General features: G+C 41.0%; 1 protein-coding gene across 3 annotated transcripts; it reads right to left on the reverse strand.

The window, feature by feature from the left end:
- Positions 1–1312: 1312 nt before the first annotated feature.
- npy (neuropeptide Y) lies at positions 1313–14501 on the reverse strand. 3 transcript variants are annotated; one of them, XM_038797387.1, is made up of 4 exons: positions 14254–14494; positions 13339–13526; positions 6045–6125; positions 1313–1582 (listed from the first exon to the last, which is right to left on the reverse strand). In XM_038797387.1, exons 2-4 carry the CDS (start codon positions 13524–13526, stop codon positions 1558–1560), a joined length of 294 nt encoding a protein of 97 aa, XP_038653315.1. In that variant the 5' UTR covers positions 14254–14494; the 3' UTR covers positions 1313–1557. The 3 variants fall into 3 exon arrangements, with proteins under 3 accessions (XP_038653315.1, XP_038653316.1, XP_038653317.1); XM_038797388.1 differs by lacking the exon at positions 14254–14494 and adding an exon at positions 14100–14123; XM_038797389.1 differs by lacking the exon at positions 1313–1582 and having other exon boundaries at positions 6041–6125; positions 14254–14501.
- Positions 14502–15669: the final 1168 nt, after the last annotated feature.

The following is a 15669-nucleotide window of genomic DNA, read 5'->3' on the forward strand; positions in this document are numbered from 1 at the left end:
TGTTGTGTGCTCAGGGTCAAGGCGGAGTTCTTTGGAGCTTGCTAATTCGTCCAAGGTAAGCTGTTTGAGAATTTAGTTTTTTAAAACCATTACTCTTTATTTACAGCTACTTTGTACATATTGAGAACTCTGCATGAGGCTGGAACTTCTATCCTTCAGATCTCAGTTACTCAATCATGGTATTGCTACATCATCATCACAGCAGCTCCCTGACAGTTGCAGGAATGTATGAAGGACTGTGTCCAGCTGGAAGGTGCATTCACAGCGAGGTCACAAATGTTAATACCTTGCCCATCAACTTTAGACTCACCACAATGGCAGACTCTCCCTCACTTGCCTCAAGTTTGATTAACTCCTCCCCTCCCTGTGATATCTAACTTAACCGTTGCTCCTCTCTCCGGACGCCATCCCACTCAATTGCCAATTTGATTGGCTATGGCCAGAAAACAAGTCAAGCAGGAGCTGCCTTAATATTTTAGGTACTACAGGAAACCATTTTTTCTGTGTTTACAGGCTAAAAATCCTTTTCCAACACCTCCGCTTCTCCTTTTTTTCCAGCCAGTTATAAACAGTGCCTAAGTTTTCATATCTAAATGATATTGCAGTTAAATTAATAAAACATTGAAGTTAATTGGGGCGAATGCAACTGGGTAGGATGCACTAGGAATTTCAGTTTTTTGTTCACTGTGATTATAACTATTGACAACAGCTCTTCTAATATCTTCATAAAAATTATTCTGTGTGAATGAGAGTGCACCACCTGGAAGAGCTTTATCTGTTTAGTTTATAATAGCAAAATCAACCTTAGCATAGGTTAGGGCTGCTTACATGGGCATATTTTATTACCAGAGATTGAAGACCTTTGTTCTTGCTCTTCCATAAATGTTAACCTTTCCTAGTTCATCAAAACACATTGCACCATCATCTCGTCATCCTCGAGAACAACCAGTAATACTACTGAATCACTTCATTTGCTTCTGAGTGAAGCTTAGTCCTTCACAAGGAAGAGACTGGCACTTTTGACTTGCACCAAACGAGAAGAAGATTTAGGCTGACGTATTTAGAGGTTATGTTGAAGTATTATATATTTTGATGATGTTGGATAAGTACACTCTTGTGAAAACTCATTTATAATCCAAAAGAGTTGCAGTGCAATATGATAAAGAAAACAATAAATTCCACCAGTTCACAAAAACTTAATAGATAACGCTGACAAATCGTAGTTGTTCCTCGTTCAGTTTTACGTCATGGTTAGATAAGGTTATATACAGACTATTGTTTTATTACTGAATTTTAATAGCACAAACTAGTCCTCACCATACAAAGAATAATTTATTTTTCACCTTTGTAATGGATTACATATTTAATGTATATATTTAAATAAACTTTATATACAATATATGATGCAGGAAAAAAAGTTCTACAGATTTCAGTGATGGCTACATGCATTGGCTGCCTTTTAATGTAAAATGAGGGTCTTTAGAACAGTGAGAATGTCTCATTTCCATAGCAATGGATGTTGAAGTGTGGATCACATTAAAGAAAATTGTATTTTCATCACCACATGGAAGGTTCATCATACCTGCAAGCAAAACAAAGAATGAGTAAATGCAACTGTCCATGTTTCGAATGATATGTTCAGCACGCAAAGCATTTTCTTCTATTTTTCTTGGCTTTCAGAAATAAAAGAGCCTCAGGTGGAGGTTTCTATTTTCCACATACACCCCCCAATCTCCAACCCCTCAATACCACCGGCTATACTCAGGTCAGATGCAGCTTGCAGTTCTGCTGCTATTTCAATCAGTCAACAATTTGGCATCACTTTTCCTGCCCTATTTGACTCACTACCGCAATGGATCATGCATGGATCCAATGATAAATGTTTGCATTACCAATTCAATTGTCACTCTAATGATTTATTTAATGAAGGAAAAAATAGCTCTTCAATTTTAAACTTTGCCAGACACACACCAAAACTGTACATGTTTTCCTGCAGCCCACCGCAGCACATTTCCTGCAGCATGTTTTCCTGCAGCCCACCGCAGCACGTTTCCTACAGCATGTTTTCCTGCAGCCCACCGCAGCACGTTTCCTGCAGCATGTTTTCCTGCAGCCCACCGCAGCACGTTTCCTGCAGCATGTTTTCCTGCAGCCCACCGCAGCACGTTTCCTGCAGCACGTTTTGCTACAGCCCCACCGCAGCACGTTTCCTGCAGCATGTTTTCCTGCAGCCCACCGCAGCACGTTTCCTGCAGCACGTTTTGCTACAGCCCCACCGCAGCACGTTTCCTGCAGCATGTTTTCCTGCAGCCCCACCGCAGCACGTTTCCTGCAGCATGTTTTCCTGCAGCCCCACCGCAGCACGTTTCCTGCAGCATGTTTTGCTACAGCCCCACCGCAGCACGTTTCCTGCAGCATGTTTTGCTACAGCCCCGCCGCAGCACGTTTTGCGACAGCCCCACCGCAACACATTTTGCTGCAGCACGTTTTGCTACAGCCCCACCGCAGCACGTTTCCTGCAGCATGTTTTGCTACAGCCCCACCGCAGCACGTTTTGCGACAGCCCCACCGCAGCACGTTTTGCTGCAGCAGAAGTGACAATCCTTTTAAATCCCCATTGACCTCGGACCAGAAAAGCCCCCTGCCACAGTATTTACAAGGGGAGACCTATTGAATAGCAGGGCAGGCTTTAAGAGCCAACTGATTACTTTGGCTCCTATTTCATTGCACCTTCAATGCTAAGCTAATTATAGGATCATCTGTAAAAACTAAATACAATATTAGTTATTCCAAAGTTTAAAATTAAATCTTTTCAGCCTCGTTAGAATGCTCTCACTGATGCATTATTATAGAATTATTGGCCTATACTTTGTATTTTTGATGCCACTTAATGTGTCCAGCAGTCCCACCACCCTACTGTCCACCAATCCCCTGCTCACCCCACCTCACACCAAATAGACACTTCACAATTGATTAGGCCGTATTCTGATAGCAGAGAAATAGACCTGAATTATGTATCAAATTCAAGGTACAAGTTGAATGCTTGCACCAAGTAGTGGAGCTAAGAAACAGCAAGGGTAGCAAACTTTGGTAGGAGTTGTTTATAGGCCACCGCATGGTATAAATCAGGAGGATAGACATTAACTTTGAAAGTTACGTAGCTCAATCTAAAACTAGGGTTCTAAATCTAAACAAAGGAAACTACAAAGGTATGAGGGGCAAGATTGGAAAGTTACATCAAAAGCTATGTCAATAGACAGACAATGGCTAGCACAAAAAACTTAATACATGCTCTCCAGCAAATTTACATTCATTGACAGCACAAAGCACAAAATTGACCCAAATATGGCTAACAAGAGTTAAAGGAAGAGATATAATTGCAAAAAGGTAACCTGAGGATTGGGAGAAGTTTAGAATTCAGCAAAAGAGAATCAAGAATTTGATAAAGAAAGAGAAAACAGAATATGAAAACAAACCAGCAAGAAACATAAAAATGGACTGCAAAAGCTTCTATAAGTAAAAAAGAAAAAGATAAGCAAAGACAAAATTGGGCCCAATACAGGAGTATTTGTGATGGGGAGAAAGGAAAATAGCCTAGAAACTAAAGAAATACTTTGCAACTGTCTTCATGGAGGAGAACCTCCAGAATACTAGAAAAACAACTAGCAAGATTGAAGAACTGAAAGAATTATTAATATCAATGCAAGTGTAGGACTGGTGAAAGAAATTAGCATAGCATTAATAAAAAGGTAGTGCTGGAGAATTTAATGGGACTAAACGTTGATACATCCCCTGGACGTACATCCCAAAGTATTGAAAGAAGTAGCTTTAGATTTAGTAGATGCATCTTCCAAAATTCTATAGATTCTGGAACAGTCCCTTCAGATTGGAGGGTAGCTTATGTAATACTACTATTTAAAAAGGAGGGAGAGAGAAAACAGTGAACGACAGGCCTGTTAGCCTGACACCAGTAGTCCGGAAAATGCTAGAATCTATTCTGAAAGGATGTGATAACTGGGCATGTAGAATGATTGGGCAGAGTCAACATGAATCTATGAAAGGGAAATCATGCTGGACAAACCTGTCTTTTTGAGGATGTATCTCGCAGAATAGATAAAGAGAACAAGTGAATATGATGTATTTGGATTTTCAGAAGGCTAAGGTCTCACACAAGAGGTTGATAAGCAAAATTGGAGCACCTGGGATTGGCAGTAATATACTGACATGGATTGAGGAAAATAGAGTAGGAATAAATGGGTCATTCTCAGGATGGCATGCTGTGACTAATGGGGTACCACAAGGATCATTGCTTGGACCCCAGCTATTCACAATTAATTATTTGGATGTGGGGACTAAGTGTAATATTTCCAAGTGATGACACAAAACTTGATGGGGATTGGAGTTGTGAGGAGGGTTCAAGAAGGTTTAGCTGAGTGAATGAACAAGAAGATGGCAAATGGAAGATAGTGGGAAAAAAGAAATCCACTTCAGGAAAAATGGAAATGCAGAGCATTTCGTAGATGGGAAGTGTGATTTTCTAAGGAACCTGGATGTTCTTGTTCATAAATCACGGAAAATGAATGATATGTTAGCCTTTATCGCAAGAGGATTTGAGTACAGGGTATGGAAGATTTGCTGCAATTGCATGAGATCATGCCTGGAGTATTGTGTGAAGTTTTTGTCTCCTTACCCAAAGAAGGGTATACTTGCCATATAGGGAGTGTAATAAAAGTTCACTAAACTGATGCCTGGGACTGCTAAATGAGGAGAGTTTGAAGAGGCTGGGACTGTGACTGCTCAGTGAAGAGAGATTGAAGATACTAGGACTGTAGTCTCTAAAGATGAGAAAAATGGGACGTGTATATATTCAAACAGGCTCCATGAGGTAGATGCAAAAGGATGTTTCCCTTTGCTGGGGAGGGTCCAGAACAGCGGGGACAGTCTCAGAATATGAGGAAGACAATTTAGGACCAAGATGAGGAGAAATGTCTTTAATCAGAGGGTGGTGAGTCTTTAAAATTCTTTAACCCAGCGAGCTATGGAGGCTCAGCCATTGAATATAATCAAGACAGATTGATAGACCCCTAGTTATCAAAGATAACAAGGGTATGGGGATAGTGTGGGAAAATGGCATTAAAGTAGAATATTGGCCATGATCATATGGTGGAGCAGATTTGGGGGACCAAATGGCCTATTGCTGTTCCGATGTTCACATCTACCATTCTTGAGTTTTGCCTAATTTTAGTTAACCTCTAACGTCACGCCAATTGGAACAGCAAAGCTGAATTTAAAATCCTCCTTTTCTCTTTCATAGAATTCCTACAGTGAAGAAGGAGGCTATTCAACCCATCAAGTCTGCACCAACCCTCCGAAAGAGAACCCCACCTAGACACTCCCCCACCATATCCCCGTACCCCAACTAACCTTCAGACATGAACAGATAATTTATTATGGCAAATCCACCTAACCTGCACATGTTTGGACTGTGGGAGGAAGCCCACACAAACATGGGAGAATATACAAACTCCACACACACACACACACACAGTCACCCAAGGCCAGAATTGAACCCAGGTCCCTTGCGCTGTGAGGCAGCAGTGCTACCCACTGTGCCCACCATGCTGCCCTTTTTCTAGCAACCAGATTAAGTTTTGCCGGATGTACTAACACATTATTCATTTTCTTGAACATTGCTTTTATTTTAATTTTAAATTCCATGAACCACTGGAAATCCTATTTGAATATGATCTAGGCTGATCATTCTTAGATGCTTTTATTTTTATTTTAAATTCCATGAACCACTGGAAATCCTATTTGAATATGATCTAGGCTGATCATTCTTAGATGTTTGAACGTACCGTTATTTAAATATGCCCCTTCAGCCTAGACTAAATTAATTAAATTTAATGATGCAGAATTCAATTAGTGCATGCCCACCCCCTTTCAAATGGCGCATCTGGTGCTGTCACTATGGAATTGCTTTTAGCTGTACACTTCTACCATAAAAAGCTGCATTACAAAATATCCTTGTCACGTGCACTCACCTATATTGAGGAAAACTTTCCGAGTTTTCACTCAGCAGCAGATCGGTGATCAGTGCCTCAGGGCTGGCTCTCTTTCCATATCTGTGGCAGACAAATGACCCAAATATTTTAAACCGTTACCAGAGTTGTTTAGTTGATTAATTTGGCAAATAGTTACAATTAGTTCTTTTTAAAAGGAGCATGCATGTCAACCAAATTCTAATATTCATGCTATTATTTATGCATCATGAATTGCATGCTATGTTTTCTTTGGTACCCAGTTATGTTAATAGTTATGCTTCCATTATACTCTTTAGATATGATTATAATAAGTACAGCTTTCTCAAAAACTACTCCAGCTTTCTCAAAAGTTACTCCGACTGTGGACAGGATTAATTAAAACACCATAAATAAACACAAATAAAAATAGACAGCTCACAGTAAGCCAATCAGAACCGGAGGGAAGTTTTGGGTGCAACATTACCTCAGAACTAGCCAGAAACTGATTGCTTCAAGAATTGACCTAAACTGAAGAAGTGAAACATCATCTTGTTTTAACAAGCTCGGAAAAATGGATGTTCAGAGATTTATGAGTCCATGTACACTGATCACGAAAATGCTGTAGTCAGATGCAAAAAAAACCCTAATGTACGCCTTTATATTTACAGGGCTACTGTAAATATAAAGGGAAGATGGTTTAAGTTACAACTGTACAAAGACCTGGTAAGACCACATCTTGAATGCATACAGCACTTTGGAAAGATTACTCTTAGAAAGAGAGCAATGCTTACTCACCTGGACTCAAGAGGGTTAAACTATGTGAAGAGATTAAGCACAGAAACAGGCGATTTGACCCAAATGTCCCATGGTGGCGTTTAGGTTTCTGTTCTTCTCATCTAATTATCAGTAATAACTCTCTATTCTCTTCATCCACATTTGCTTGTCTGGCTTCCCATAAATGTATCTGTATTATTTGCCCAACTATGCTATGGTAACAAGCTCAACATTGACAAAGAAATTTGTTCTGAATTCCCTATTTAATTTCTTGGTGACTTTCTTTCTTTCTTGATAGCCTCTAGTTTTGCTCTTTGCTCCAAATGAAATCATTTTTCTCTTTATGAAAACTCAAGTGAACAGTGACCGCCTGTCAGTATCTTTGTGATAGATAGAACCTTGCATTCCTGTTGTCATACTCAATTCCTTTTGCACCCTCTCCAATACTTCGCTATCCATTACTACTTAAAAATTGATTGTATTAAATAACTATAGATTATGTAAACTAGATTATATTAAATAAGTATAGATTACGTAAAATAGACTTGTATTCAAAGATATTTAGGACTCTGTACATTGATCTCTAAAATATAGTGGTCAGAACTACTATAGGTTAAGGGTGATTGAATTGAGATTTAGGATTTTGAAAGCAATTAATTTGATAGATATTTCCATAAAGAAATATAATCTTCAGATCAGCGCCAGGCAATTGAGGAGCCATTTTAAGAAACATTTTTTCTCCCCCACACAAAGAGAAATGGGAGTCTGTGCCACAAAAAAAAAACCCGGCAGATGCTATCTTATAATAATTTAAAAGTGGAGGTTGATAGATTTTTTTGCCAGCCAAGGATATTACAGGGTATGGTGTCAAGACAGGTGGATGGAATTAGGATACAGATCAACCATTATTTCATGGAAAAGTGGAACAGATGCAAGGAGCTCATGGCCTCCTCCTGTTCCTATCTTGCTTCCAGATCCAAATCAAAATTTGCAACATGCTGATAATAAATGCACAGTTGCTCAACACTATCATCTGCATCAGATCTAGTTTTATCAGATGCATATTTAAAAAAGCTTCTCCAAAATAAGATTCTCAGCAGGCGAGAAGAAAAGCTCAGCATTGTATAGTGTCAATGATACATAAGAACAAAGAACTAGGAGCAGGAGTAGTCCATCTGGCCCCTTGTGCCTGCTCCGCCATTCAATGAGATCATGGCTGATCTTTTTTGGACTCAACTCCACTTTCTGGCCCGAACATCATAACCCTCAATCCCTTTATTCTTCAACAGAGCCATTTGTAGTGTCAATGATGCAGAGCCATGTCTTGTGTGTGGTGTCTACTCCAAGATAGCACTTTACATTAGCTGTACTCACATAATGGGGCTGTTTATGTCTAAGAACACTAGGCTTCTGCATGCACATACTCCACCTTGGTGATTACATGCACATATTCCGTTTTGGTGACTACAATTTTTTTCATAAGTGAGGACTGTGGGCCGCACGGTAGCACAGTGGCTTCACAGTGCTAGGGTCCCAGGATCGATTCCCAGCTTGGGTCACTGAGTGGTGTGTTCTCCAGTGTCTGCGTGGGTTTCTTCCGGTTTTCTCCCACAAGCCCCGAATGACGTGCTGTTAGGTAATTTGGACAAGGTGCTGGAATGTGACGACTCGGGGCTTTTTACAGCAATTTCATTGCTGTCAGCCTACTTGTGACAATAAAGATTATTCTTTGTGTTTTAATGCATATTATTTTGCTCAATTGTATTCTGCCTCAAGTTTTAAAATGGTGTGAACTGTTATGTTGAGGAAACAAGGGAAGGAAATACATAACTTCATTGTTGAGTTCTGAAAACAATTGAGATTACAGTATATCAGGACGTGAATTATTATTACTCCTGTTTCTAATTTACAACTACTTGAATTCAAAACCTCAAAAAGCTAATTAGTCACATTTGTAGAAGGCATGGAACTAGGACAGTAAGTGGATTCAAAAGGAGGTGCAGGAGAAATTACAGCATGATTGAGGAAATACACACATATATAATATATATATGTACATGTGTAGGTAGAATAATAGTAGTTAAAAGTTAATACTAAAGTATGTAAAGTACTGTACAATGTCAGCGAAAAGTGACACACATACTCCATGAATAGTGTTGCAATAGCTGCAGGTGAAATTAAAAAGACCTACATTAGACTGAACATGTAACGGGTGAAATTGGTCAATGTCAGTACCACAAAATGGAAAAGAAAATATGGCACAGTGCAAGCAAGCTGTCAATTCATAGTCATTATAAGCATTACCATTGACTGATTTTTTTACCTCAACATATCTAACCAATGTTGAGAGCAGTCAAAAAAACAACTGAATAACAAAGGAAAAATGGCAGTGAGTAAGAGAAAGCCACGATCACACTGTAGCCAGGCCATATCTTGACTGCCAATTCTGATAAAAGTCATCAACATGAAACATTCATTTTGTTTTTCTTCCTTGGTGGCTCTGCCTGACGGTCAATATTTCTGCGATTGTTCCTTGACCACTGTATCCAGTTCTGGTCAGGCAGGGAAACAAGTGAGTGCTGGAGGAAATGCAAAGAAGAAACACAAAGCTGGTCCCTCATGCCCAGAATCGGAGTTTCATAGATTGACTGGGTACCTTATATTACTTGCTACCTGAAAGGAAATGTGCGAGGGGTAATCTTAAGAGGAGAGGTAGGACTGGAATATGTATTTAAGAATGTAGAACAATTGGATACAGGTTCAAATTTCTGAAAGGGCATGTATTCAGAAGTATTTCTTTCTACAAAGAGCGATCAACACATTGAATGGACTTCCAGATACACTGAAATCATTTCACAATTGGAAGTTTTATGCTGGGGAGACAGTAAGGTCTGAATTAAGATGGGCCAAAAGACCTCTCATCTGTAATTGTCTGGTGAAGTATTTATTTCAGGACAAATGGGAACCGTGGAAGCTTTTCAATTCCATTATATTTTCACTACTGGTTATTACATTACACTTATCTGATTATAAGAGCATCAGTGGATCCCTTCAATTTTCCGTTCTAGTTGTATCTCTCAGGTACACTGAGTACATAATCTGGCATTTTAATTGAGTGAACCAAGTGGTCTATGGATTGCAAGATTAAATTAAATGTTTTTTGCACTGAACCACAGGTATCGGGCATTCTATTTAAATTATAAGCAAATTCCAATACTTCAAAATGATTAAGGCAGTTTGCTGTCCCGGGAGCATTAATATTTATTTGAATAAACCCATTGCAAGACTTCAGACAGGCAGTGATGTTAGGTTATGGGTTCAGTAAAGCAAATACTATTGTAAATAATCCCAGCTAATGAACAATAAACAAATGATGAAATGGGATCACCATAATTGCACTCCCTGGTAACGGTCCACACTGTAATTTCTCATTTGTTTCATATGTAAGAAATATCACTATCTGTATATTCTCTTGCTGTGAATATAGGAATGGAAAGATTTAAGGAATCACGTGCACAATTCTTTGTAGGGATCAGTAGAAGTTGGTAAAGCTAAAATAAACGTTTGGAAAGTTGGCTTTATTAATAAAAGCAGACCACAAAAGCATGAGGTTGTGGCAAACCTATAAGTCTATACTCTATCCAATTCAGGGTGTCGTACTTTAGGGAGAATGCCAAGGCCTTGGCAATGGTGCAGAGGAGTTTTACAAGGAATGAGGGACTTCTTTCTGTGTAGAGAATAGAGAAGTTGGGTTTTCTCCCATTAGATCAGGGAAGGTTAATGTAATTATGAAGGATTTTGATGCAGAGAAATTGACAGTTAGTAAGCTGAGAACATCTTTTTAAAAAACAAATGGCAAAACTACTGGAGGGAAGATTGGCAGAACTATTAAAAGATAGACAATTATTTAGGTTTGGAAGGCCTGAATGGGGTAGTGCGGTAGCACAGTGGATAGCACTGTGGCTTCACAGTGTGAGGGTCCCAAGTTCAATTCTCCGCTGGGTCACTGTCTGTGTGGAGTCTGCACGTTTTCCCCATGTCTGCCTGGGCTAGGTGGATTGGACATATTAAATTGCCTTAGTGTCCAAAAACGGTTAGGAGGGTTTATTGGGTTACGGGTATAGGGTAGAAGTGAAGACTTAAAGTGGGTTGGTGCAGACTCGAATTGGGCCGAATGGCCTCCTTCTGCACTGTATGTTCTATGGATGGTGGAAACGGACACCCTGGGTTCGCATTGCCAAAACACGAACAGAAGAACTTTAGTTCCTCTGCAGTCTTTCTGTCACAATATTTTATTTGCAGTCCTGAAGTACCTGTAGATTTACTGTTCTACATTATTAAAGGACTCAGAATTGGACGTGCATTGCGATGCCTTCGCTAACACTTCACTCAGACTCCACTGTACACAGTAGCTCTGGCGACGCTGCGAAGAGAGACGTTCTGCTTAAATTCGATCGCTGGGTGGCACTGTGGGATAAAACCATCCCTGTAATACATGTTTCACAGCCTGGCATTGGTGTGTGGCATGGATCAATAGCGAGAAAAGAAATGGACCGTAAACAGTGATGAGTTTTTAACAAAGTGAAGAGGGTCAAATGACTGGAGAAAGAGACATTAAACGGGCCTTGAAGGCACAGATGGGAAACGTCAACTCCCATTTCTCTCTCATGCTGCCAGATCTGCTGAGTATTTTCAGCATTTTCCATTCTGATTTCAGATCTTAAGCACCCCCTGTATTTTAGTTTTGTGCTAAAATGTACGGGAGGTAAAAGGTCCCAATCACTGTGAGAAGAGCTTGGAGTCCTAACCTTTCTTTCTTAATCAATTTAAGTGCTAAAAGAGGCATGTGGGTCCTTGCTATTTGCAAGTTAGCTGCCATTTGCTTGTATTACAGCGATTCTGCTTCAGAGGTCACACAGCAGTGCATGGACCCTTTACACCTTGCCTTGGTCCCGCCATGTATTCTGGGGCAGTTACACTGGGGCAAACTTACTGAGCAAACTCTCAATCTAAATAATAAAAGTCGTGATGTGCATGTTCTTGTTTTCACGTTTCCCAGCCACAGTATACTAAAGAGTAGCGCCCTACAACTTGATTGCTATTGCACAGATATATTCGAGTGCCTCCCCCCCCCCCCCCCCCCCCGCCAATCTCTGCTATCGGAGGCCGTTTAAAATGCGACACTTCGGGCCAACTGCTGCAATAACGTCAGTTCGGTGGACACATTAACAGAAAGCGAGTTTGAAAGCAGGAACTAATAGAACGAATTTCCTCTTAGACCCTGACCCCCCCCCCCCCCCCCCCCCCATATTGAGGAACAAACGCCTGGAGCCCATATGTACCAGATCAGGCATTCAGTCCAAAACCACTAGACAATTTAAAGCAAAGAGAAAAGGCAAAAATTTAATTATGTTCCATTTGTGACCAGGATACCAATTCCCTGAAAGTTATCGGTCCAGAGATTAGACAACGCTAAGTCCTTATCGCGCCACTTATGAGATGTTACTGCTTTCCCTCTGTGCGAATGTTGTCCAATATTATTAGTTGTTTCTGGTCGATGAGCTCCACAATTGCAGTGTGGGTTACTGGAATCGGCTCTTGCAGATATTACCACAATCTGCCATTTGCATGGACTCCAATCTTGCATTGCTAACCAATTCGTTCTAAATCTAGTCTAAGTATCAACCGGTGTATTTAAGCAATGTTTAGAAAGGTAATAGAAGGGAAACTCCTTACATCAGAGACTTGACAATTATTTCCTTACATCAGAGAATTGACAATTATTTTACCGGATGTTACTAATCGAACATTACTGGTTATTACTTTATCTGAGTGATACCGCTTGCTGCTTGGAGAACATCTACATTCAGATCTTAAGACTATCAGTTAATGACTGGGAAACGCTCCCGGGATCCCCATCGTACACGTGCTGTATGTTTACATCTGAAGCACTGAGATTCATTTGGAAACCAGCAAGTACGGGATTGTGCTGTGTATAGGGGTCACATACCCCGCTCCTGTTATATTGAACCCAACCCTTCCCGCCTTGGCCTCTGCAGCTGAAACTTTAGTCACTCACCCAGACCCAGCCACAATCTCAGAGAAGGGCGTCGGGAACTGAGCTCAACGCCTGCACCAATCACCCAAATTGTATCCCAGATCTAATAAAAACCAGTTGCTACATAAGCCATGTGACAACCTGGAGTTGTTAGCAGTTAATTTATTGCATAGAGCGTTTATGGAGAAAACCCTCGCAACATTTAGATGAACACATGAAACGCTTTCGCATACAAGGCGGGAAAATGGGATTAAAATAGATAGGCGCTTGATGGCCGGGTTGATGGGCCTCTTTGTGTGATGTAAAACACAATGACCAATATTGAAGTTTGACTGTGAGGTGAATCATACGCTGTCATTATGCTAATTTGTCTCTTTTCTCGTATTGGTTTTGTTCTAAACCCTGAAGAAATGAGCGTGCAGCAAACGTTTAATAGCGCCAAGCCTGACTGACGACTGTGATACACAGAGCATGCGGTCTCACCTCTGCCTTGTGATGAGGTTAATGTAGTGCCTCAATGCGGAGTAATATTTGGCCAGGTCCTCTGCGGGGGCACCTTCCCCGGGGTTGTCAGGCTTGGAGGGGTAAGCATCGGCAAACGTCCCTATGCAGATCAGCATGCAAAATGCAAATGTGAACACTCCCAGCCACAGTTTCATGTTGCCCTGCATCTGAAAGGAGGGGGAAAAAAATCAAGGAAGAGGAACATTTTCCAAACACGCTCCACTTCGCGATCGCATTAAAACAAAACTCTGATCTTTATTCGTTTGTTAAGGTGGGGGGGGGGGGGGGAGAGAACATGATAATTGACATTTTCCCAGCGGTGTAAAAGACTCCTGGAAAGTGCTGCCTTACTAGAACGATCACTGGGTTTACACATACAGCAGAGGATCTGACCGCTCTGTGCAGTGGGATTGTGATTCCCTGGCTCCACATAGGGATCAGTGCAATCCCTCTCGCAAAAGGCGCCTACAGACAATTCCATCCTTTTAAAGTTCTGTTCCACAGATGAAGGGTTATATTTCCATTTTCGCGAAAGACCAGTTAGTCATGTTTCATAATCCCTTGACTAATAACCGTTTGACATCGGTGTTAACAAACTTTTCACCCAGTCCAATGCTCATTGCTATGTCCGACAATACATTTGGAAAGGTTTAAACATTCATCTTCAAATTAATAACTCCTTATTTTAAACATACATCCAACCATTCAAAATCACAACTGGCCAAATGATATAGATTTACCCGCAACGCGCTCTTTCTGGACTATTTGCGCTGTCCACCGTATATCATTTATACATTACATAAACAGGGAAGAAACTGAACCTTTCTGCCCGGGACGTCCTCGAATACACAAGGTGACTTGGTGTTAAGTCCTGCCCCAAGTTCATGTACTCACATTTCAGGTCTGCAGATGGTTGCCGTCTGTTGGGAATCTGACAGGAGGTTGGCGCTGCTCCCTGGTTGATCGCTGCCTTTTTTGAGTCTGAGGAGCTAGTGACATGTCATGCTTTTTATGTGTTCCCTCGGTGGAATGAGGGAGGTTCCTGGTCACACTTAATTGACCAGAATTCGTTATCACATTCCTGCAAATGTGAAACTACGTCAGTAGCGCCAGTGCAGGAGTCCTGTCACTTAACGTGCTGATTCCTGACTGATAACACTGATTGCTTTTGCCGGCTCAAAGGAAACTTCATGCTGTATCTGCTGCGTATTCTGCCTCCTCTAACGTCCCAGGGGAGACACCGGCAATACAATGTCATTTAAAACAAACTTTGGCGACTCTCAACTACTATCCATTAACCCCCACCACACCCTCCACCTTTTAAAAAATAAATTTACAGTACCCAATTCATTTTTTACAATTATGGGGCAATCCACCTCCCCTGCACATCTTTGGGTTGTGGGGGTGAAACCCACGCAAACACGGGGAGAATGTGCAAACGGACAGTGACCCAGAGCCGGGATCGAACCTGGGACCTCGGCGCCGTGAGGCTGCAGTGCTAACCCACTGCATCACCATGCTGCCCTTAGACAACTAGTTAACCCCATTTGCACATGCTTTGTTTCCGATGGAGGCGTTTATAGTCAGCAGGCGGCAGAGATTGAATAAAAAGGTAATAAATGCTGGTGCAGGCATATTTGAAATGAAACGATCCTTTTGTCAATAATGTTACTGCAATGGGGTTAGAAATGCTTAAGATTGGTGCTTAATTAAAAGCGCACTGCTTTGCCGGGACGTTTAACCCTTTCAATCGGCTCGAAACATTCAAACCCAATACAGTACATCCTTGACGTATTTTCGATAGGCTTGGAAGAAAGTCAATATTGTATTTGCAATCTCGGAAGTTTTATTCTGCTTTGATGCAAATATGTAAGTGGTGCAAGTCGCTTCGATATTTTCAATGAAGTGCTCCCCCACGCCCCACATATTTGCTGGATTTTCAAACAGGAACATACTTGTCATGTGTTTTATACACAGACGGGGTTTTTTTTCTTGCAAATGAAATGGAGAGAAATGCTTGTGCAGCTCTTGGAAGGAGTACGTGAATTTTAAGTGTCTCCCCCACTCTATTTTGGCTGATTGTGAAGGGCGGGTTTAATAATGTTCTAGTTTTGCATGGCACCGCTGGTGCTGTGAGTGGAATTGGGAATGTCCAACGCTGCTGCAGTAAATCGCAATCAAGCCGGCTCCAGCAGGGGGAACATCCTTTATCTCTCACTAAACACCACGGGTACAAAATTAAAGATCAAGAAACACGCCATCAAACGAACTCCCCAATCCCATGACATTCATCAAAAAGTCAATTTCACA

Source organism: Scyliorhinus canicula, chromosome 5 (genome assembly GCF_902713615.1).
Source record: "Scyliorhinus canicula chromosome 5, sScyCan1.1, whole genome shotgun sequence".
Lineage (NCBI taxonomy): Eukaryota > Metazoa > Chordata > Chondrichthyes > Carcharhiniformes > Scyliorhinidae > Scyliorhinus > Scyliorhinus canicula.

Excerpts from the sequence above, each read along its gene's own strand:
- npy (XM_038797387.1), bottom strand. The coding sequence starts at position 13,526 with ATGCAGGGCAACATGAAACTGTGGCTGGGAGTGTTCACATTTGCATTT. Across the intron at positions 6,126-13,338 it reads AACCTCATCACAAGGCAGAG|ATATGGAAAGAGAGCCAGCC; the intron begins GTGAGACCGCAT and ends TGTCTGCCACAG. Across the intron at positions 1,583-6,044 it reads GAAAGTTTTCCTCAATATAG|GTATGATGAACCTTCCATGT; the intron begins GTGAGTGCACGT and ends TTTTGCTTGCAG.